The sequence below is a fragment of the Colius striatus genome, chromosome 15 (genome assembly GCF_028858725.1).
Source record: "Colius striatus isolate bColStr4 chromosome 15, bColStr4.1.hap1, whole genome shotgun sequence".
In the NCBI taxonomy this organism is placed as follows: domain Eukaryota; kingdom Metazoa; phylum Chordata; class Aves; order Coliiformes; family Coliidae; genus Colius; species Colius striatus.
Genome location: NC_084773.1, coordinates 15,061,029 through 15,085,445, shown reverse-complemented (window position 1 = coordinate 15,085,445; position 24,417 = coordinate 15,061,029). Strand labels below are relative to the sequence as shown.

General features: G+C 42.0%; 2 protein-coding genes across 7 annotated transcripts in view; one reads left to right on the top strand and one right to left on the bottom strand.

Annotated features, from left to right (window-relative positions):
• The window catches only part of ATXN7 (ataxin 7), an 86,821-nt gene extending 77,909 nt beyond the window's left edge, over positions 1–8,912 (bottom strand). For 3 of the 6 annotated variants that reach the window (XM_062007943.1, XM_062007948.1, XM_062007947.1), the window contains exons 1-2: positions 8,872–8,912; positions 705–792 (exon numbers count right to left, since the gene is read on the bottom strand). The gene's annotated coding sequence lies outside the window, so the exon portion shown is untranslated. Of the gene's footprint in view, positions 1–704; positions 793–7,970; positions 8,210–8,871 lie in introns of those variants that run through there. The other 3 variants (XM_062007945.1, XM_062007946.1, XM_062007944.1) reach the window with 3 other exon arrangements.
• Positions 8,913–8,948: 36 nt separating this feature from the next.
• Positions 8,949–15,832, top strand: THOC7 (THO complex subunit 7). The gene is made up of 8 exons (XM_062007950.1): positions 8,949–9,118; positions 9,584–9,701; positions 10,496–10,623; positions 10,943–11,029; positions 12,451–12,508; positions 14,017–14,083; positions 14,209–14,278; positions 15,450–15,832. Exons 1-8 carry the CDS (start codon positions 9,100–9,102, stop codon positions 15,515–15,517), a joined length of 615 nt encoding a protein of 204 aa, XP_061863934.1. The 5' UTR covers positions 8,949–9,099; the 3' UTR covers positions 15,518–15,832.
• The last annotated feature ends 8,585 nt before the right edge of the window (positions 15,833–24,417 follow it).

Sequence of the window (24,417 nt, the reverse complement as noted above, 5' to 3'; positions counted from 1 at the left end):
GAAAATGAGTTTTTTCTCTTATATATCCTGCAATATTACATTTACATGCGTAAACTATTTTTAAGTATTTCTATTTCTAAAGTAAATTTTATTCTTAAGCTCTAAACTCATCACTAACAACACACAACTATATCACAGTCTCAACATTTCTCTTGATAAAGACACTTGCCTGGGAAGATCTTTGACTTGACATCAAATGATTTTTGGCAAAAAAGATCGTGACATTTCCAACGATTCTTTCCTTCTTTCTCAACAAAAAGGATAAAGGACCTAGCAAAGTCTGGGTTCTGTCAACAACTGGATTAGCAGAAATAATTGTTTCATTACAGTGACATGCACTTAAGGTAATATTTTATTTTTTTATTTTAAAAAAGTAACATTTTTATGTGAATTACTGCAATACATTTCTTGACCACAACAAGCAGTCCTGCACCCTACCCATACCTACTGGAAGCTGTCTCCTGCTAGGGCTACCTGTTAGTTATTTTTTTCCCAAGCAATGACAACATTGCAGCTACTGCAAAGACCACCTGCACAGAAGTCAGCAGAGAACAACTGCTTATTTAAAGTCAACTCCACTTGCCAGGTAACATTAAGAGGCCTCTTCAAGGGAGTAACATATTCTCATAGCATCCATCTCCACAGAAGAGCAACAAGAAGAATCACTACCAGTAAGAAAGATACATAACAGCAATTATACTCACTGATACCAGCAGAAAGAGAAGAAAATGTAGGTTGCAAAATGGCTGTCTTAGAGTTGTAACTCTCTGTGCCAAATTTAGTAGGCCAGTCCTAGAAAGACATGATGGGGAAGAGACTCTATAAAGAGGCAATTACAAATAAAGATTCGACAAGAATAATCCATAAATTAGGAAACTTATTACCTGTAATATCATCACATTACTAGTTATGTAAACATTTGACAGGACTCATAAAGACCAAAATCCCTTCATGAGCTTGCATGACAGGACAAACTTCTCTAGCACAAACATTTGAAAACAGGAGCTCTTGAGCTATTTCCCTCCATTTGCCTGATGACATAAAGCACAGCTATAGTCAGTGGCTCCTGTTGGTGCAAATCTTTCCTGTAACAATAGGAAAGAAAAGCTTTACCAGAACACCTGCCTGTAAATATCCTCCTATTCCAATCTGGGCAATGTGTCTGCAGCTCAAGTGCAATTTAGGTACTTTAAAAATTACATTTCAAACTAATGATCTTTAAAAAATAATTTTCCATGTGTTTTACTTTAATACACATGTACATCATTTTATTCCAGGACATGTTATTGTTCAACATCATCCTGACTTTACATATACATACACACATCCACATACCAAAAACCACAAGCAGTCTCGAGAATAAAAAAAACCAACAAACCAACCCATAACTGCTGAAACGACACTGGAATGAAACTAAAGTGAAAATATTTACTATGAACCACAAAGTCACAGGTGCATACTTGTAGTTATTATTAGCATGGCTTTGTTTTAACCTCATCTCTTACAAGCCAATCTTTATTCATGTAAGCTACAAATCCCAATTTATCTGTCTTGCCTCTTTTACTAGTTGAATATTCTTCATGTATAACCAATACTTAATTTTTTATTAAAATAAAGGCAAAAGGCAGAGGAGCAAAAAGAACTTCTTGTGGTTTTCAAAAGTTCAGCAGTAAAGTTTTGAAAAAGAAAAAAAAACAACAAGCAAACCAGAATGTTTGTTTATACCAAATCGCTACCAAAATGTTATTATAAGAAAAATTACTTTGAGAGTTTTGTAAATACTATCAAAAGAAGTAACATTTTGGGCTTAGGGTTTTGGCCACACATATAGCCACATCTCAACTGAAAATTTACAAGTCTATATAAATATATACATATATACACATGCTTTATAGATAGATGTTCTACATTAACGTTTCTATTTACCTTTTGCAACTCCACACAGCAGTTTAGGAAGCAGAAAATTTTATTCCACAAGTTGGTTTTTTTTCCTGTTTGCCTATATTTTCAAGTCCAAACTCTAGTCCTACTTGCAAATAAGACCTGGATCACCAGGAAGGCACTCCTAGATCTTTGAACAGAATCTGATCTCCAATGCAAAAACTATTCTGCATGTTCTACTCTTGCACTTCTGAAACTACCAGTTTGCTTTTATGGATTATTTCCTTAAACGCCTTAGTCCTCAGTTGTCTAATAGCTTCTGTGTCTGGCTACACTGTTGTGTTCATTCTTTTTGACAGCAACACCACCTCATGCTAGTCAACAGGATGGTGATTACAAAATTCACTCTGATAGAAAGAATTATGTGCATTAATCCCCTCAGGAAGGAGGATAGCTGGGTTGAAGTCTCCCACACATGCGGTGAGCAGTCTAGCGGATAACAACTTTGCTAACGAGGAAAAGGGAACCAGAACCATTGCCACCTCTTGGGTTTTGAAAGCAAAGATTGACCTTTGCTCCCTTTTTGAAAGAAAGGGCTTATGATCCTAATTTCAAGAGAGCGTGAATCCAAAATGCTCCCTAGAGAAAGGTGCTTAGCCTGGATATAGGCAGGATTTAAGCACATTCCTACTTCAGCTACCGCACAGAAAATGTGCAGATTCACCATCTCCTTCAAGCTGCTCCAGCTGGAATGATTTTAATGAAATATCACCAAATATTAAAGCTTTTGTTCCCCTTAATGGAATCATCACCCAACTGGCCTCAGCCAGACCAATCTTCCCTTTGGTACAACTAGGTTGAGGAAGATACAGAAATGCCATAACCTGGATCTGCCTCACTGGATCTGAGAATCTCTACTGGAAAAGACCAGCTTTCTTCTCCTCATACATCTCTTGAAATATTTGTTTAAACTACCTTCTTTGATGACAACTGAAGCATTAGTTTAGAAGCTACATTTGGTGTAGTCAGAAGAGAAAAGGAGACTACGCACTCTTCCTAAGAAGGCCACAACTTCTTTTTGGGGTTTTACCCTTCTTCCAGTCACTATTGGTGGGATAACAATGTTCAGAAACGAAGTTCAGTGTTCTCATTCAACACAGGACATGCTGAAAATTAAAACTGAGCAGGCACCACCAAAGCACATGACTGTGCCTCTGATTATTTCTGTTTCACTGCTCAGGCTTGTACCTCACTCAGAAATCAGGGGGTGAGGATATGCTTCAGTGTATCAAGTTTTATGAGAATTGTAAATTGTAGCTGTGCTTAAACACTACCCACTGACAGTGTTACTCTATTAAAAGAAAACAAACCATAACATAACCCAAAGCAAAATATAAACCCAATTACAAATGAGAAACATGTGTTTATTGATATAGACCTGATACTCTCTTTCTTCATCTTCTGAGATAGAAGTTTCTTCCAACATCTCTCCATGATGTGGCCAAGCTCAAAGCCTTGCAAAAGTTCTAGGTCTTCTTTTACAGATTTGGGTTGCTTTTAAAAAAAAAATAATAGAACGAAACAATCCCAAATGACCAACTTTTATTAACCTTTGAAAAGCTGACTCAGAAGCTGTGCAATAGCTCTGATTCAGCTTTCTTAGCTGAGTCAAAGCATGTGGCCACGTGATTCAGAAAAAGTAGCTCTGAAGTCGGGCAAGAGCTGCTTTCCAAAGGAGGAAATGCCTGTTTTCTCTTGTAATCTTTGTGCAAAATTTCCTCAGTAGCACAGTTATTTATTTAAACATGATACAAGCAAATCTGATATTCACAACTCTCTTACTGTTCATCCAATGTTTCAAGTCACAGTTAAACACAAACATTTACCATTTGGTCTGATGCCAACAAAGACTTTTTTTTCTTAGGCAGTGTAAAACCTCATTCAACATCCACCTCTTCCTCTGAAAACTCTGGCATGCCACTGATGATCTTCAGGGCACAATGTAAATGCTATCAAACCCATCAATGGAAGGGCTGGGGAAGGAAAAATAAAAATATGCTGGGTTCTACCCAAATAACTACCAAATAAAAAACATAGAAAGCCACACTGAAAACATCCTGCCAACAAACCAAGACGCTACCAGATAACTGACTAATGCTGATGAAAACAATTCCAAAAGTATAAATGGCTGCTTCCTTACAAAATACACATAACACAAACCACTCTAACATATGCTTTTGTCTGTCTTCACAAGAAAAGTAGTAGTAATTAAATGTCTTCATAACACACTCAATATTTCTAGTACTCGTATTTTTTAAACTGCTTCTGTCAAAAATTCTAGAACTTTATGGGCTTCTTTCAGTTACAAATGAAAAGAGAGAAATAAAACCAATCCTGTAGCCCACAATTTGTGGTTACATTATTATCAGACAGGAGCTTGTTTTCTAAAGTACGGTATTAACAGTACATTTAATCAATCTTGGTAACATAGGCACTAGGCAGTAAAATTGGTTACTGTTTGGATAATAAAATGTTGCATTTTTCAATTACTGTTATTGTCACTACAGTTGCAACAAGTATTTTCACTCTCCCTTTTTTTGCTATGTTGTAATTCTGTGAAAATGTGCTAGCTCTGCAGAAATTCAAGAGTCCATGTTAGGAAAGCTTTTTACAAGGCTAGGAACCAGATGGCTTAGCATGTTAGAGGGAAAAAAAAAAGGAAAGAAGAGAGAAGGAAGAAGGACGAAGGACGAGGGAAGAGGGAAGAGGGAAGAGGGAAGAGGGAAGAGGGAAGAGGGAAGAGGGAAGAGGGAAGAGGGAAGAAGGAAGAAGGAAGAAGGAAGAAGGAAGAAGGAAGAAGGAAGAAGGAAGAAGGAAGAAGGAAGGAAAGAAGAAGGAAGGAAAGAAGAAGGAAGGAAAGAAGAAGGAAGGAAAGAAGAAGGAAGAAGGAAGAAGGAAGGAAAGAAGAAGGAAGGAAAGAAGAAGGAAGGAAAGAAGAAGGAAGGAAAGAAGAAGGAAGGAAAGAAGAAGGAAGGAAAGAAGAAGGAAGGAAAGAAGAAGGAAGGAAAGAAGAAAGAAGAAAGAAGAAAGAAGAAAGAAGAAAGAAGAAAGAAGAAAGAAGAAAGAAGAAAGAAGAAAGAAGAAAGAAGAAAGAAGAAAGAAGAAGGAAAAAAGCACCAAAAAAACCAAACAAAGGAGGAAAAAGGAAGAAAGAAGAGGAAGGAAAAAGGAAGAAGAAAAAAGTAGGAAAAAGGAAAGGAGAGGAGAAGAAGGAACAAAAGAAAAAAGGAAAAAAGAAAAAAAGAGAAAAAATTTTAAAAAGAAAATAAAAAAGAAAAACCCTATTACCATTTCACCTGAACCACTGGAGTGAAAAAATTTGGGATTATCTGCCAAAAGTGAGTATTTTACTACTGTAGAACTGGGCAGCCAGTGTCTAAGGAATTTTTACGGACTGAGATGCCAAGCTCTTGAAATGTTGATGCTAGTTTTCAGTAAACGCTGAGGCTAAATAAGACAACACAAAAATACAACACTAACATAATTTTAAAAGAGAAAACATGGTGACACCAATAAGTTGGTTTGATATCATCAGTCTTGCACAAAATCATGGTACTCAATCAACAAAGAAATAAAGGATAGATGTAAAAAGCAATGCTAAACATGGTCTTACAGAAAACAGGTCTCACTAAATAAATTCAGTATGGCTTTCTGACAAGAATATAGGTCGGCCTGGATAAAAATACCTTGTATTTTCTGACCTACTATACTTAGATCTCTGTAAGATTTAGTGCCACACATCAGCCTGATTTAGAAGTTATTCAACACGAAGAAAACCTGGAATCTAAAACCACCTCATAAATTATTAGGGAGGCTTAGGAAAAATATTTTAAACTCACCTCATCAATAGTTAAAGCTGTTTTCTTAGCTCTAAAAATCATAGCTCATTATAGCCTGGAATACTATATAAAACTTCTTCCCCTTTAACTTCTTCTGCACTTGAAAAAAAAAATACTAATATACACACAGTTAAAGAAAGGGGGAGGAGGTAAAAAGTCACTTTAAACTTTGTCTTTCATAGTTTGTTTTTTTTTCTTCATGAAAGAAAACTTCAACATTTACAGGTTTTCTCAATTAAAAAAAAATGTGCTGTACCTAAAAGCCATTTTCAGCACAGAAAGGATACTGACGAAAAATCTGAGCCAGTTCCACACACGTGTAACATCTTGCAGTACTAAACTAACATAGCTTTTACTTCATGTATCCAGAGTCACCTGGAAACATTACAAGGGATCATTTAACACTTTTGACAAGGACAGGTGTGCAACAAATTATTATGTATAATCTGCTTCAGGGTCTTACCATATGGCACACATAAAGGAATTCAGAGGAAGAGGGAAAACGACATCACATTTAGCTTGGTTGAAAGCTTGCATGCACAGGTACTTATTCCAAAACTGCTGGCACACAGGAAGGTGCAATACCCCGTGCAAGACATTTTTTCCTATTGCATGACTCTCCAATACTGGTGCCTTAAGAAAGGTCTGATGCTATTTGGTATTTCTGCCTGTCAATTGAAGGGTTATATAAAAGACAGTAGCTGATAGAATCTGCACAGAATACACACACTGGTGAAGGACAAATAAGTAAGAGTAGGTTAACCCTGCTCCAGAGATCTACATCATAGAACACTCTGAATTAATGGAAAAAAACCCATGCTTGTATACAGCCCGACGAAAAACAAGGGTTGTTGCATACTTACAACATGAAGAAGTCTACTTGGAAATGGCATAAATTAAAAGAAGACTCCAAAGACATAGTGAATACTCAAGGGTGTGAAATCCAACAAGCTAGATCTGGCTTCCTGAGCTAAAACAGCTTGTGGATGTTTTGAAATGGCAAAACAGAGCAGGAAAGAGAACAGGCTATCACATCAACACCTAGCCTTAGTGAGATTCTTGATATTGTATTTATCGAGTTCTACTTCCTGTTTTTAAAAGAGAAAAGTTAATGAACATTGATGATGCCTGAAAGCCCTGTCTTTAAAAGAAAACTAATGGCTTTGTTCTCAAAAACGGTTTTGATGAGCCTAAGATTCAGAACAGAGAATTTGTAAGAATCTTGTAATTAGTAATACATATGAAGACATGAACGGCACAAAAGTCATTAAATATTATTAACTAATCACATGGATTGCTGTATTCTAAATTAATTATTCAAGGACTATCTATTTGTCATTGTGGAGAGTTTAATAAGGCTATCTGACCAACATGGGAATGACGAACAAGAAGAGAAAAAGCATTATATTGGATTAAATGACAGAAACTAACAAGCAAGTATTCCATCATGAGAATCGCCTACAACAGTCTTCAGTTCAGACCAGAAAGGGTTCAGAAAACAGAAAGAGCTCATAGGAGGGCAAGAAAGATATTTTGATAAGATTGGATGCTTCAAAATGCTGAAGACTTCTAAGAGATAACCAGCAGGTAAAAAGAAAAAGGCAGTAACAAACAGCACTGTACAAAATTTGCATAGAGAAGTTCAGCTAGGTCTTCTTCTCACCCTTTGGCAAAACACTTGGGCTATATCACAGTGACCAAAGCCTTATAACAACCAAAGTTTTTTGTCAAACCAATCATATTAAATGGCAACAAATTCAGAGTTCATAAAAGTGAGCTTTTTAATAATTCATGAATTCAAGTCCCGTTCCTTGGCCCATACTTTGTATAATTGAACAGAGCATTAGGCTTTCACATAAAATTATATAACTCATGAATCACATAATGATACATAAAAATATCAAGAACAGAAATCACTTATCCAGGTTTTCTATGTTGGAAACTCTTTATTCCCAAAAGTTCAGGCATGGTTTTAATGACTGCTCCCTGTAATGCTTCCACAATAACACCTTCCAAAGAATTCAATCAGTTGCCTATTGAAGACAAAGTACTGGCTTGAAACAATCTACAAATCCATAAATAGCTGTTAAATGCCGACATCCAGAACAAAAAAGCGCCTTGTAATCACTCACAGCTCTAAAACCAGGAAAGCACAGATAAGAGCACACATTCACTTTGTTCTTTTCTTACCGTGATTTTCTCCATCACCATAAAAATGTCAGTGCAAAGTGCCGAGCAGAAGGAGTCCATAAGCTACTTAAGTGTCCAAATGAAAATGAAGAGGGACTGGGAGGTTGTCAGGCTCTGGACACATGCCTCAAGTACCATCATATACACTATAATAACATTGCCCAAGTGTCAAAGACAAAGACGAAAAGACTAAAGCTCAACACCTTAATATCTCTTTTCTCCAGACACCTCTAGCTTTTTTTTCCACTGTCACCTTAATTTTCAGGGTAGGAAGAAACACCTTTTGTTCCTCCCAAACTGAATAATGATGATTTGCACACCCTGGACATTGCTGCTTGTCGTCCCACCATCAAGTGGGGATGAGCCCAAGGCTGGCCCAGGGAAGGCCAGCCTAGCTCCCTCACACTTGTGCCATGGACATGTCCTCTGCACCCTTGCCTGGGAGCCAGCACCAAAGGGCCAGCACTCCTGCTCCCTCCAGCCACAGGGACCGGCCAGCCACCGCAGTGGGTCCCACCAACCCTGTAGCATCATCGCCTCGGTGCCAGGCACCATGGCGGGACCATTCACCTGCTGCCCTGTACCGTCCCTGCCGTCATCGCAGGGTCGAGGCCATGCGGGAGCCCTACGAGGGGAGGACGGAGCTGCCAAGGGCGACGGTGACAGTGGCCCCAGGAGGACGCTCCGAGTCAGGAGCGAGGCAGGAGGGCGGCCGAAGCTCACCTCTGCCCGGTGACCTCCCCGCCGTAGCGCGTCGAGGGCGAGGGAGCATGTGCCGGGGGCATGGCGGGGCGGCCCGGGCGGGGGGCGGCGGGGCCGGGGGCGCGTTGGCGGGGGCGGGGAGGTGGAGCCTGGCTGCGGGCGCGGGGACCGCCGCTTCCCTCCCCCGTCGGCCCCTCACCTGGCGGGGCCGCCCCTCGCCAGGGGGCCGGTTCCACGCGGGGCGCGGGCCTCGCCCGCCGGCCCTCCCCGCTGCAGCCGCCGCCGGGCCGCGCGTCCGCCGCCAGCCGGCTCAGGCCCCAGCCGCCGCCGCCTCCCCCTCCATGGCCGCCGCTCTCGCCGGCTGCATTGTGGGAAACTGACCTCACTCGCTGCTGCCGCCGCCCCGCCGGCTCCGGCACTCGCCGCCATGGGGGCCGTGACCGACGGTGAGACCTCCCTCCTTCCTTCCTCCCTCCCTCCGCCCGCTGCCCCGACCCCTGCCCGGCTCGGCTCCCCTCAGCGCCGGGCTCGCTTCGCCGCCCGCTCGCCGGCTTCCCGCCGCGCGGCCCCGGCCGCCCTCCGGGGAAGAGCTCCCAGCGTCCCAGCCTCAGGCCTCTCCCCGCGGTTCCCCGCGCCCGACCCCCGGCCTCTCACCCCGCAGACGGGCCTCCATGCAGGCCCCAGCCCCACAGCCCCGTTCCCGAGCCCTTCACGCCGGGGCACGCCCGGGCCTTGGGCCCCAGGGTCCCGCAGCCCCGCGCCTCGGCCGCGGCCCAGAGGCGCCTGCGGTTTCACACGTCCTCCCGGTTGAGCCCCGCGAATCGTTCTCTGAAGGCCTGGGCTGGAAGCCGCGCTCGGCTCCGGGACGCGGCTGCCATAGCGCGAGGCAGTAAACATGAGTTTCTCCTCAGATGAAGTTATCCGCAAGCGACTTCTGATCGATGGCGATGGTGCTGGCGACGACAGGCGGATCAATTTGTTGGTGAAGAGTTTCATTAAGTGGTGTAATTCCGGATCTCAAGAGGAAGGGTATTTGTTTTCTGGTTTTGTTTCGGTTTGTTTTTTTGCGTGGAACTGATTAGCTTGCGTTTCAGTGGAAAACTCGGCTTGATCCATGCTGAAGAGATCCCTGTTAAAACATGTACATCTGCATTTCAGTGTGGCTCTGTGGTGTTTCTAGTACAAACACCGAGTACTATGGTAGGACGTGAGGACTAGAGATGGGTCAGAAGTTAGCAAAGGCTGTAGGCTGGATCATGAAAACTGCCACTTGAACATCCTCAGGATTGTTGTGCAGCTGCACAATCCATCCGGGAGTCCCGCTATTATAACAGGCTCATGATCTGAATATTTTAGTTGGCAGTTCTGTTAGGGAAGGGTAGCACTGCTGTTATTTCTGCTGCTGCAATTCTCTTAATATAAAAAAACAAACGGGCTAAAGTAGTAAGGGTGAGTGACAGTGTGGTGGTGTGCCACGGGGTGCTTACCAGTACTGGAGGTGAATTCCCACAGGATACAACATAACCATTGTGTATTGAGAAACACTGCAGTATTGGAATATTAAAATACTAATCACAGTGACTAGGAAGTTTATAGGCACTGGACCCATCTGCCCATTGCTTCAATACACCCATAAGCATGTGATGAAATAATGGGTGCAATGTTTCAAACTGCACTTAAAAAAAAAGGATACATTGAATCTTTGAAATATTGTCTTTCTTTTATAATTGTTATTTAACTGTTCCTTGTACTACATGAAGCTTTGTTTACTTGGTTTGGATATTTTCATGCTGCTTAGGAATAAATATCTTGTTTGTTTTCAGTTACAGCCAGTACCAACGAATGCTGAGTACTTTATCACAGTGTGAATTTTCAATGGGAAAAACTCTTCTGGTGTATGATATGAACCTGAGAGAAATGGAAAATTATGAGAAAATCTATAAGGATATAGGTAAAGATGAGAAAATATTACTGTTTTCCGTTTATTTCTTTTATGTGGAGCTCTTTTATTGAGCTAGTTCTGGTAAACATGATATATACATATGCCAAGTGGTTTGAGTATCTTATTTTCTCAATATATAGCACTTATGTATAATGCTGATAAGATGCTTACAGCGTATGTAAAATACACACAAATAAAAGCTTCTAACCTCTTGAAAGTGTATGTAGTTTTGAAGCTGGTGTAGCTAGCAAGCCAGCATATCACAAATAGCTCTGTCTTGTTTACACCTATTGTTCCATTTCAAAATAACCTTTTTTTTTCCTTAAAGAAAACAGTATAGCTGCAGCACATGAGAAGATTTCTGAATGCAAGAAACAAATCCTGCAAGCAAAAAGGATTCGAAAAAATCGCCAGGGTAAGGAGCAATATCTGTATTTACACTGACCAATTGCATTGTTTGATCTCTTTTAAAACACATTATATCAGAAAGTAGATTCCAAATTTTTAAAAGGCATACAAAGAGAATATACTGGCATTATGAACTCTATTTAGTGTAGTGGGTTCCACACCTACCGCTGAAAGTTTTTGGTGGATGACATAGACAAGTTTGAACCTGTAAATCTCACTGACATGCAACATCAGGAAAACCTAAACAGTAGTTGAGAGAGGTGGTTTCAGGCCAAAGAAAAAAACCCCAAAAAAATCCCCATAAATCAGATATCTTAAGAAGAACTCAAGCACATTATTAACAATGAGAGTTGAATAAACTTAACACCCAGCACTGAAGATGTTGCAGGTGTATTCCTTCTGCCCTTAAGGGAAGGTAACATCTTGGCATACACAGGGACAGTGGTGCCAATTACACACCCAACACCTATGTATATGTCATTACAGAGTCCCTGTTAGGAGAGGTGTATTTTTTTCTTATTCTTAAAAGCATGTGCTGATATTTTCAATTGAAACTTAAAAGTATTTTAAGTTTAAATACCGTCTTATCAAAAGATACCAAGGAGAAACAATAATTTGTTTTTTCTTGATAAATGAAGTGAAAAAAATGATTAAAAGCATAACAGCTGAAAGGTTAAGTGCAACTGTTTGATCAGTTTTGTGGATAATTTTAGACTCAACTGGAAACTAAAATAACCTTAGCCAGTAGGACTGTAGAGTTCTTACCTCTTAACAAACATAGGTCTGAAGTGATAGGTTTTTCATATGTTCTGTCCAGCCTGCAGCACAGATTCTTTCACACAAACAAGGTTACTGGCATATGTACAATCTTACTGTCAGTAAATGGCCATGTTTGTTGTCTGTATAAGCATAATGATTCTGTTAATGTGTAAACAGTTTAAAAAAAGATCACATTGTTTCTCATGCAGCATTTTATACTTTTTTTTTTTTCCTTAAAATTCCAATGTTTGTGTGTAACATCTCGTCAGCACCATTTTCACTATGTACACATTCAGCTGTATCTAAAGCAAATGCTTACGAATGGTACATAAAAGACCATGTGTTGCAGAAATGCAGAGCCATCTAAAGGTGGTATTATCTGGTCTCATCCTTTATGAATCACTACCACTGATTGAGTTAGTAGGAGATGGCCTACAATCATGTCTTTATTTAAAATCTCTTGATATAGTCATCTGCTTTGAAAGGTTATAGCATGGTATAAATGATATGTTATATAAAAAAAGTAACTGCAAAATATATGTAAGGTGTAATGTACATATTTGGAAAATGTTAAAACAGTTTTTCAAGGAGAGAGAATGTGCAAGATTCTATGGTACCTGAGTTTTTGTTCTTTAATGTAAACATTTAGACTATTTAAATGCATTTCAGAATACGATGCGTTGGCCAAAGTCATACAGCACCATCCAGACAGACACGAAACATTAAAGTAAGTATGAAACTACATTAAGTTACAGTAAACCAGAGTCACTAGATTTGACAGTTCCTTGCTTTCAGTTTGACCTTTCCCCACTGTTATATAATTTCTTTTGACACAAGAAAAACAAGTTTTGTTTTCAAATTGTGTCCTTATCAGCTTGCTTTAATTAATCTGCATCTGGATGTGTTCAGAAGCATTGCTAATTGTTTTGTATTTCACATTTTTCCATCATTGAGATGAACACATGAGCACAGTATAAACAGCAAGATTTGGCCAAAACAAGACTTCCAGAAACTAGAAACCAAATATTAGCAAAAATCACTGTATGAGCCTGTAAGCTGTTAGCCTATTTCCATTATAGGAAGGGATAATGTCACACCCAACCCTCATTCAGGCATTCCCCTTCAACGTACCAAGCAGACTGACTCAGAGACAGACAACACCCTCAGCTACCTCTAAGACAGACCTTTTTCCCTTCCATCCTGAGTTACTTAGGACTGGAGGCCTTGTGGTTCCCTTCCAGACTAATTGCAGCAACTGTCAGTGCTTCAGAAAAAAACCATTTTCTTTTCTTGCTGACCTTTATATACAGCTCTGTCTGGTAATTAATCAGGGATGATCAACCTCAATCCACTTCATCTTTAAACAGACTGTCTCATTGCACAGAGCATAAATTATGGTAGGCATTAGAGGAAAGGTACAAGGCCTGAGCTGAAGGTTCAAGTGTAAGAGCTGATGCTCCATTCTCATTTGAAAGCTAGTATCCATTATAGTACTTGCTGTACTTTGCCCTACTTCTTAAAGGATTGTGGTGATTTGTGGTGGGTCCAAGGGAGAAAAGATAGATGCTTGCAGAAGGATCCTGAAGAGGCATTGAAAGAGAATGTGTTTCAAAAGGATATGAATAACAAGATTATAAGTGGTACATGTTTCCTTTATCTCTTAATGCCAGAGGCAATCAATTAAAATAAAAACCCTGACATTTGAGAAGGGAATGAGTATTTACATGGATCACAGTGTTAAACTCTGTGCACTGAGGCATAAGCTATATCATGTGGTTGATAGGTGAACCTGCTTCTGTAGGGAGGTTGGACTAGATGATCTCTAAAGGTCCCTTCCAACCCCTACCATCCTATGATTCTATGATTATTCTCCATACACCTACTGTAAAGTCTACATGTTATCCAGGCACTCACTCTGGATAACGCCATAGGTGGTTGGTGGAACCCACTTCTTTAACTTGCTTTGTGTGGTCAAGTAAATAACCTGTTTGCGGCAGGACTGAATTAATACAGTCCAAGTGCCTGTTGCACAGCTGTATTCAAGCTTGGAGGCCTGTTTTTCTGTCAAAGTCTCAAAATTCTAAGTTTATGACATAATGTAACACTTAGGTCTCTGTGCCATTTCTTTTGTTATGCTCTGTTTACCTATATTCTTTAAGTTCCTTTTCCTCCACTCAGATCAAATCTGTTTTTTTCAAGAATTTAAAAAAAAAAACTATGACAATTTATTTCCAGGCAGCTGGAAGCTTTGGGAAAAGAGCTGCAACATCTTTCTCACATTAAAGAAAATGTTGAAGATAAGGTAGGTTTTTTACAGAGATCATTATGTAAGTACTTATTAGGAGCATGTTTAATGGAGAATCTGCTATGGGCTGTTTGCCTATATTAGCTCTCTGTTTCCTAAAAATATATATTTTATTGTTCCAGTTGGAGCTGAGAAGAAAGCAGTTTCATGTTCTTCTGAGCACCATCCATGAACTTCAGCAAACCCTGGAAAGTAAGTAGTGTTCTTGGGTAATATTTATAACTAGGTTGGGTTTCAACAGATGGAAAGAAGCCACAGTTTCCAGCAGTGGGCTAGTTATGTGCACTGGAGTTGTGTGAGCTCTTGCATCAGCAGTACTTTTTTCCCCAGTAGTAGTTCAGAGCCTGAGACTCCTCAGAATTCTTTTATTGTACAAAATCATGTCAATTCCTGAGTAGCTTCAGATTAACTGGTAGACAACAGACTTCTTTACAGTGTGGGGATGGAGAATTAAAAAAATCCCCACACCACCTCAAATTGTTCAACAGAAAAAGTATTTCTTAAAGAAAAGTACTCGTGTAATTCCTGTTAGGGTAGTTTTGAACATGTCACTTCCATCATGGTATCATTTGAGGCTTTACTGTAAAGAAATTGGAATACAGGAAAGGTAAATGACTTACCTACTCAGAAAGTGAGTCTGTAGTAGAGCAGGGACTAAAACTGTCATTCGCAAGAGTTAAATTCAGGGATTTCAACATACTCCTCTTTTGTCATAGAAATACTTCAGATTTTCAAATCAGCACTTTTCATACTCTAATATGGATTTTTTAAAACACAATTTGCTGGATTTTTGCCATGTCTGACTAATTGGTAGAACCTTTGAGCATGACCTGATGAGCATACAGAGATGGCTTTAAGAGCAGACTTTCATTCTCTAAGGCCATCTAGATCTTTAGCAGAATAAACTGAATCCTAGGTGTACTTTAGCAGAAGGTTATTTTTACTGTGTTACTAACACTAGCTAAAGTATTAGCCTCTAAAATACACTCTCACATGAATGGATAGATTACCTTTTAGCTTCTAGAATTTTGTGAAGGAAGTAACCTTTTTGTTACAGGCAGAGCTTCAATTTGAGGTAAACCATTAACAGGCAGAGAGAAGACATGTAATTTGAAGCAATCTGGTACTATTTGCCTGAATTGATACTATGGGATTTACCCCATGTGTCCTGTAATAGCTCTTACAGACAACAGCCTTAAAAATGGGAAGGATTTTGGTTTTGTTTGGACATAGCATTTTGTACAACATACTCAACTACTCATTTAAGGCAATCAACGTAAAACATTTAAGTGGGGGACAGCTCTGCAATATAGTCTGTAAATACAACCAAACCTGTTTGACCAACAGTAATATCAAATTTCAGATGATGAAAAACTTTCAGAAGCTGAAGAATCTCAAGAAACTCCGATGGAAACAGAGACCAAACAGTAGATGTGATATGAAGTCTGGCTATACTACTGAAGAATATACAAGTGTCTCCAGTGCGTATTGAAACCCACAGTAAGAGAGATGAAACTGAAGAATAGTTTTCTACTGTTTCTGTGAATTTTTATACAAAAAATACTTGTTTTGCTTGTGCTTCAGTTACAAAACTGATCCAACAGGCACTTTGTGATAATCCACAAACTTTGTAATTTGTGACAAGAAATGTATTTTGGTTTACAAAGGATGAAGCTTCTGCTCAGTACTTGTGAACTAAGGTGTTTGCAAAGCATTGTCAATAAAAGGTGTGTAGAAAGAGTTTCATATTTCTAGTAGGCATTGTGCCTGATAGTAAGGGCTCCTTTTCCTCCTTCACACTAGACTGAGGGTGTGTCTCTGCAAGAGTCCCAGCTTCCACACTCTTGTCCAGATGGGACCCAAAACTGAACTAAAAAGCTGCCATTTTAGAACTTAACTGTGATTGGACTAGAGCTTGGTAGTTTCATCTAAAACAGATTACTTCTATAGAATTAATGCTGGTCAAGGGGTGTAAAACAACGAAACACTGCCTTGCTGTGCAGTGTTCTGTGCAACCAGAGCAGAAGTTGCATTTTGAAGTGACACATTACAAACTGCCTTTTAGAAGCTTTGTTCTTGTAGAACCAGGAGTCTAATCCTGACAGTGTTTGTAATCTGCTTCTGGATTTTATCTGTCAATTTACTGTTAGGAAATAGGTCACAGTTCCTGAAGCTGATGGTTGAACCTTTCCTGTCTCATGATAACAAACTGGAGCAGTAGAGTGGCAATCATGATCTTAAAGTATCTCAATAATAAAAGTTAATGAGAAGGTGAAATCTGTCCACTTAGGTTATTCTGAAGTCTGAGCTGTCTGGTAGGAGGATGAAATGCAGGTTTTAACCTTCCCAACAGGAGAGGAAAGTTGAGTGTGCTCTAAGCTTTTGTAAGACAGGAAGAAACAAAGGACTGTAGTAGGTCATGTCAGTACCTGTTAGCTACGTTCTAAACTACTTGTTAGATCAAACCTTCCAGGGGTTTGGGTAAAGGAATGTGATTAGGACCTTGCTCAGGCTGAGTCAGATGCATTTATGAAGTAAAATATCAATGTTATACAGAATAGAGCCTCCTCTTCAAATGAGGTGACAGCTGAGGGGGATTTCCAGGATTGTGACTTTGTCCTTTTATAGTCTTAAATGCCACATAATTCCCACTCTCAGTGGCTGTGGATCTATGTGTCTTGGGCTGAACAGACATCTCTGAGCTTGTTCACATTCTAAGTTTGCTAAAGGCAAGCCAGCTGAATGAGAAGTCATACAATATCAGTGGTGCAGTGCAGCCCTGGACTGATAAACTGTCAAAAGTCTTCTGATTCACAGCTGGTCAACTCAGAATGCAGGGAAATCTCAGGTTTGCCCAATACAGCCTGTGTAGACATGCAGGGCTTCTTGTGCACTCCAGAGTTTGCAAGCTGGGGTGGGGGGTGAACAAACAGAAGGGATTTAATGTGAAAAAGCCACTGTCAAAAAGTATTTAGTGTTCTGTGTTTTTTCCCCTCCTAACAACAGTGAACTGAGAAATATTTTGTAAAACAGCAATACCAAATTATTGCCAAATCAGGGAGGGGTCACCTTCAGCAATGTATGAATTATGAAGATCACAACTGACAAAATTACAAGACACTTTTAGAGTATATTAACTTTTTTGGGGGGGAGAGAGTGGTGAAAGGCCCTTTCTGAGCTACCTGAAATGTGTTTTGTTGCTGAGGTGGATGACTTTTACCAGCTAAAAATGGTATCTTAACAGCAGTGTCATGAAAGCCTCAGGTTTTTCCATTTGTTCTTTAGAAGTTGCTTGGATCACTCAAGTACCTTCTCAGAACTTGTGCTGCTCCTTATAGAAGCTGCCAGAAATATGCCAGTGTGTGAGTCTGTCCCTCCTGCAGAGAATACATACACAGAAACAGAAGTTGCATGTAAGAGAAGCAATACAGACACACAGCGAAGGAGGGAGGATATTGTAGTTCGATATTCTAGGTTGAATTAGTGATACAGTCTTTAAAAGCAATGGCTGTCCTAGAAAGCCAAGTCACCCTAGTGCCATGTGGCAGCAAGAGGGTGATGTCAGCATCCCACCTTCCTGAGCAACCAAAAAGAAGCATCAAGACATTGCAAATGCACCCTCAGTGAGACATCCAAAATGTTTGTTTCTAGTATTTTTTCAGTGTTTATGCCTCTAACCTCTTAGACAATTGTACCAAAAGAGAAACAAAACCAAATGAGACTCATATCAGGCAATATTGACTCTGTTAGTAGGCCCTTCAGGCCCAGGTTGGAATCTGTGCTGCATATGTTGAACACCTGTATCTTCATCCCCTTTATCTGTTGAAGCTTTCTTTGTGGCCTGTTGCCAATGCACAGATGACAGTCACTGCCTCATTCCTACCTGGTCCTCTATGATGCTGCTTCCCTGTGTTGACTCTAAATGTACACATATACAAATCCATAGGTACATAAACTCAGGATCTCAACCACCACACTATTTACATAAGAAAACTTTCCTGTTCTTAGGATTTGTCTTGGCCCTATCCGAGCTGAAAGATTACCACGTGCCTAAATGCTCTGTCTTCATGCTATTGCCACATGGATGCAAAAATACAAGCAGAAAGAGAGATGCTGAAGTAACAAGCTGACATTTTGTATGCTGGGGCTTGTTTTTCTGTCCTCTCCCAACAGGAGAGTGATAGAATGGAATGTTGGACAGAACTGGTGACATGGGCAGAGTTTTTAAGAGACTTAGCAAGCTTGACACAGGAAAGAGGAGAAAGAAGGTCACAGCGACATAGTGCCAAGTGATAGATATCTCTGAAACCAGGGTAATTTGAAGGCAGCTGCTGCCAGCAAAGAAAATGGAAAAAAATGCATCACAAAGATTTGTGAGATGGAAATTATTAATTATTTTAAATACTTGTCATGTAAGTTTTCCAGCTGTCACAGCTACCTTGTAGTATCTTTTCTCCCACTCTTCTACTCAAGTCTCAGGTGGTTCTGCTTTGTGAGTTTAAAAGAAGAGAAATTTTGGAAATAGAGGCAAATACTGTTAGTTTTGCTTGGGGAACTTGTATGACCATTACTTTCTAGAATATATGCATTAGGGAAATACTGTACTAGTGTATGAACCACTTATTTATGTACACAACAGACCCCAGGGGAAGCAAGTCAGCAACAGAGAAGCACTGCACCTTTCATGCTTCATCCTGACTGTCCAACTCCTAGGTTACCTCAGCCTTCATTTCCCAAGTCTGTTTCAATAAATGTTTTTAGCTGTGTGGCAGTAGTTCCTACAAGCACCCCTCATAGCACAGGGCCTGTGTATTGCCAGGCTCTGTGCCAAGGCAGAATGCAAAGGCTGCTCCTGCTCTTGTGTCCCAGGCAGCACTGGGACAGCCGGGAGGCAGAGCATCCTCACTCTACATCCTCACACCAAGGAGCTTCTGAGGTATGCAAGAGTGATCCCAAAGCTGGGGACACGGTACACTGTGGTCTTTGTCCAGGTTAGCAGCATCCTGAAGGGCAGGATGAGGGGCCTGGCACATCTATGCTAGGTGAAATGCTGGGGAGCTTCTTTCCAAAAGAAGCAGCTCCAGGTCTGTCCTTCCAAGTAGCAGAGCTGGCTGTGCTGGGTATAGAATCAGAATTGTTTTGGTTGGAAAAGACCTTTTAAGATCAAGTCCAACCCCTCACCTCCCACTGTCAGCCCACCACTAAACCATGTCCCTCAGTACCTTACTTATGTGTCTTTTCAATATCTCCAGGCATGGGTACTCCAGCACCTCCCTGGGCAGCCTGTTCCAGTGCTTAAGAACCCTCTCAGTGAAAAAGTTCCTCCTAATGTCCAATCTAAACCTCCCCTGGTGCATTGAGCCCCTTTCCTCTTGTCCTGTCATTCATTACTTGGGAGAAGAGACCAACCTCCACCTTGCTACAACCACCTGTCAGCTAGTTGCTGGCTGAATCGAGGAAACTAGAAGGAACAAACTTATGCAAACTCATTTGTCTACTTGGGTGACGTTTGCACTTCGTGTCGCTTTTGCATGGGGCCACGCATCTGCATGACACAAACTACGGCGGCTCTGGGGAGCGGGAGCAGGGCAAGCTGGGTTAGGCGCCGTGGGCTACCGACAGCTCTGAAACTCGCACCCAGGCGAGCGGCTGCTGAAGCGCGGCAGAGGCAGCGTTCCGTTGCCGCATTTCCTCGTTTCCAGCGGCGCAGAGCGAGCTGCCCGCCAGCCTTTCCCCTCTCGCCGTGCCGCGGGGGCTGAGGCGCGGAGCCGCGGCCCGTGCCCCGCCGGGGGCGCCGCCAGGGGGCAGCAGAGGCTCGGGCGGTCGGCACGGACCTCCGTGGCTGTTTTCATCACTCCCCGGCCTCGCCGTACCTTTTAAACCCTTTCTATGGGTTTCAATTTTCCGTGCGCGGGCAGCCCCACCGGCCTCTGGAGTGGTTAAAAGCCACTCTGCTCACCCTCCCCTCTGTCTTGTGCCACGGTTCTCAGTGTCTCACCTGAAAAACCCTGATTCTCAACGCCCCTCCTTAAACACCTCAAAATACATAAACCATTGCCAAGAAGTGAGAGGTGCAATGCAGAAACCTCTGCTCTTTGTAATGCCCCGTGAAGTGACACAGCACACAGTGACCAATACTTCATTTTCCTACTGATGCTGAAGAGCAGATATCAACCCCCCTGAGCTACCTGTCCAAGCACAGCCTGACAGCGCCAAGGGTCAAGCACCCTTGGGTATGAGGCTCTCCTGCCTCCAGCACACCCAGTCCCAGCAGCGTGAGGCCAAGGTGAGAGCATTTTTGGGATTGCTCAATACCAGGATGCTCAGAATTTACAGCATCATGCAAGAAACCTGTCAAAAGTTTGCTGAAAGGGTTATGCTGCATGAGAATTCTTAAACTAGGCAACAGGCTGGACACAGGTGTGTTTAAATTGCTCTCACACAGAGGAAAAAAACCTAACAAAACCTTTTCTGTGTGTTGCCAATTTCCTTGCAATGAAAAAGTCAGCACCAAGGGAATTTAAAGTGATGGTTTATCTCCAAGGAAGTAAAGATCACGCTCTTCTCAACAAAAACATTGTTTCATCACAAAGACATGGCTGGAAATAACGATGTGTACTGTGTGTAACAAATAGGCCCCACTAGTAGCCCTTTTGAAACAAAAACCAACATATAATTTATGAGCTGGCAGGACAAGTTGTCTGCAGCCACTTTTCCAGTGACTCTTACATAAAGTATTACTCTACACTTAAGTGTCCTTACATGAACCTAGGTGAAATTCATCTTTACATTGAACTTGCTGCACCCAAATCCCCATGCATTAGCTCCTATTCCAAATAAAAAACCTCCCTAAATTACATTCATCTTCAAAGCTGAAACCAAAAGCCTCTACTTGATTACCAAGCACAACGGACAAGTTTAGACACAACACATGGAAACAACCACCACTGCCCAAAGCAGCTTCACCCTGTTACATTCAGAAGACTCTTGCATTGTGGTGGACATTTGAAGGGGGGGATGTTTTACCTTGTTTGACAGGAGACCTTGGGGGGAAGGTAGGGGAAAAAGCTTGATATCTTTCTTTTTCTTAGTGCTGTTAGCATTGGTATCTTTTGACTTACTCTGCATGAATTCCCAGAAAGCTTTTGGATCAACTCTGCTTCACTTTGATATTGTGACTGCTGGAACCAGAGTGAATGCCACCACCCCCTGCCATCTGTGTCATCAGCAAGGTGAAAAAAACACAGCAGGAACATCTCCCATGGCAGGAACATCCACTACCTGCCTACACATCCATGAATGCCCCAGGTTACTCTGGAGCTTTTCCTCAGACTGACTGATATGAACTGGTTGTTTTTCAAAGCTTGTAGAGCTGTGAGAGATCTCTGCCCTTCTGACATACCAGTGTGGCATTTTGTTGAGATGACTTGCAAAGAGATTGAAGGCAAACTGATGGTCCTGATGACAGAAACCTTCCCTGAGAGACCTGTGCCTTGCTCAAATAAAATGTGAGCATCAAAACAATTTGCTGGTATATAACAGCAGCAGGAATCACTGAAAGAATGAGACAACTTGTGCATCTCAGGATTCATCCTGTTAGGGGCACATATTGACTCAGTTTCTCATGTATAAATCAAGTTCTTCTCAGCACTTCTTGGCACATTGATGGAGAGAACAAAATCGCTGGCACTGATCTTTCCCAGCCCCACAAAACTCAATAAAGCCAAGGGATGATTTCTTCCCATATGTTGCGTGGGCTCTGGCAATGCCTGTGGGTCCCTTTGCTTGTGTACACAAGGCAGAGGGTGGCAGTGAGGGGGGACAGGCACTGGGCTGGCTCCTCAAAACCAGCCTGCACATAAAGGCTGTGACAAAGAGCTGGGAGAGCAGAGTGGTGTATTTGGGTTTGACTTTTCAGTGCTACTTGTTCAGGAAGATGCCATAAGAGGCAGCAAATCCCTCTTTGAAGAGACAGATTATATTCGTACTTATGCTTAAATTTGTACTTATGCTTAACTCTCCCTTTCTCCTTCTTACTGCCTAACTCATCAAACCCACCAGCTGCTTCACCAAGTACACCAAGCAGTGGCCAAGGATCTTGAGACACATGAGGAAAATCCCTCATGGAAGCCCCTTTCTCCAATAAATAGTCATCAGATTTACTGAACATAAAGAGATGTAAGAAGTGATTTGTGTTCCACTGCAGCATCTCTCAAGGTGCACACAGAGATATTTAAGCTTGACAGGACTAAACTCAGACCCCAGTACTCCGAGCACATCAGCTACCACTGGTATGCCTATACCATCCTACACTTACATTACAAATAACAACATGAAATGAGAAAGGAACAGTTCAGGCCTCTTACATGATGCTGATTCACTAGATACCCTGTAAGGGCTGCAGCTAGCACTCAACCAGCACTTCTCTTTGGGGACAGAGTGGTGGCCAGTCTTATGGAGGAAATAACACAACCCATACCTGGGTAAGGGGCTGTGTTGAAAGTGATGCAATGCAGGGAGGTTGCAAAACCACTCAGGTGAAAACAATCAAGTGAGAAAGAACAGAAACACCACAGCATGGTTTGAGGTGAAAATGCTAGGGAATGCAGAAGGGCTGTTTGTCAGCACAGCTCTGCCCCTCTGCAGCGTTCTGGTGGCAGGGGCAGTGGGAAGGCTGTGCTGGGTGAACTCGGCCTTGGTGAGGCAGTGAGGGAAGGGGACTGTGCCACAGCTCCCCGCTCCCACAGGCCTTCCCCACTGTTTACTTGGCCTGTGGATGCTTTTTAATCCAATGTCATGGGGTTTTTGAGGTTGCCAACTCCCGTTGTAGCCTGCTGCGAACTGATAGATGGTTTATGCCATTAACAATGCCTGAGGATGAGAATTGCTGAAGAGCAGTGGGAATATTTATTTTCTCCTGCTAATGCAAGTGGCAAACAAAGGGCTTCAAAAACCTTGTAACCTGCATGCAGCCAGCTGCAAACCAAGCCTGGCTGCTAGCTGTGGGACACAGCTCCATAGGGAGAAATAGCTAAATCAACAGTTCCTCAGGGCTGAGTACTCGAAGACAGGCTGTAGCACTAAACCACTGCATTGTCTGCATGGAATGACCATGTAAGAGATGCAAGCCAGTGGGCTTATTTTCTTGGAAGAGCAGAAAGAAAAAGAAAGCAGCACAAAAGCAAAGCAAGTTAACCATGAGCTGATTGCTCCTGCGTTATTTCCATTCTCCAGGACTAGACTTAAATCCTCTGTATGTGCATGTACATGCACACTCACACCTCCCCCAGCCCTGCAACTGGAAACCCTGCAAGCTGCCAGGTACACTGTACAAAAGCAGTTCTGGAAGCTTCAACTGATTAAATTGACATACACACATCTCAGTGGCTCAAATTTTTCCTACCCATGTCTCAAAGCTTCACACTTGTCACTACCACAGCTCCTCAAGGGAACCAGCCCAGAGCCCTCTCTGCTTCTTCCACTCCCACGCCTCTGCCACCAACACAAACAGAGACACAGTGGAGGAGCAAATACTCATTAGACTTGTCTTGACACATAGGAAAGCAGTGGAAAGTTTGGCTACCTTGCTATTTCACATTGTCCTGTTATCACCCATTGTCAAGCTTCCTCTGCTTGTTTGCTTTACAATTGCTCATCTGTCAGGGGAGTGGTGGGGGAAGACACTTAGGCACACAGAGCAACAATTTCACCAAGAAATAACAGTAACTGACCAAAATGAACTGATTACATGGATACTTCAGCAGGATGTATTTTTTGTTCAGGAATTCAGACAAAGAGTTCAAACCTGTCAGACCCAGAGTTCCTCCAGGCTGCCTGTCACTGCTCAGCCTCTGAGCACATGCTCAACCTGGCAGTGGAGCAGAGCAGCCAACAACACCCGTCCAAGAAGCCACCCAGCCATGATCCTGGTGAAGACAGTTACCAGACACATGAGCATCATCTACACATCAAGCCCGCTGCTGAAAACTTCCCAGCCCTGCGGCAGCCACTGCACATCCCAGGACTGAGATGGAAATACCCCCACTAAGTGCTGTGATTAGGCCAAGTGTCTTCAAGCCAAGCCTGAGCTAGAAAAAGGATAACAAAGATGACAAACTCAGATCCAAGGAAGCCTGCCCAGACTGTGGCTGCTCAGTTGGCACAACACTGATCATTCAGACAGGCCTTTGCTGGCTTGGAGTTTGCTGGCTGGTCCTGGGACAGACAGGCTGCAGCAGAAATGCTCAGGGCAGCCCATATTACCTGCCTGCAAGATAGGAGTGTGCAGCTACCTCTGATTTCCCAAGAGCAAAGAGTTATAAGCCAGATTG

What these genes read in the sequence shown, in the direction of transcription:
- THOC7 (XM_062007950.1), top strand. An exon ending in GATTCGAAAAAATCGCCAGG is followed by an intron (nt 11,030 to 12,450) that starts GTAAGGAGCAAT and finishes AATGCATTTCAG; the next exon opens with AATACGATGCGTTGGCCAAA. An exon ending in AAGAAAATGTTGAAGATAAG is followed by an intron (nt 14,084 to 14,208) that starts GTAGGTTTTTTA and finishes TTATTGTTCCAG; the next exon opens with TTGGAGCTGAGAAGAAAGCA.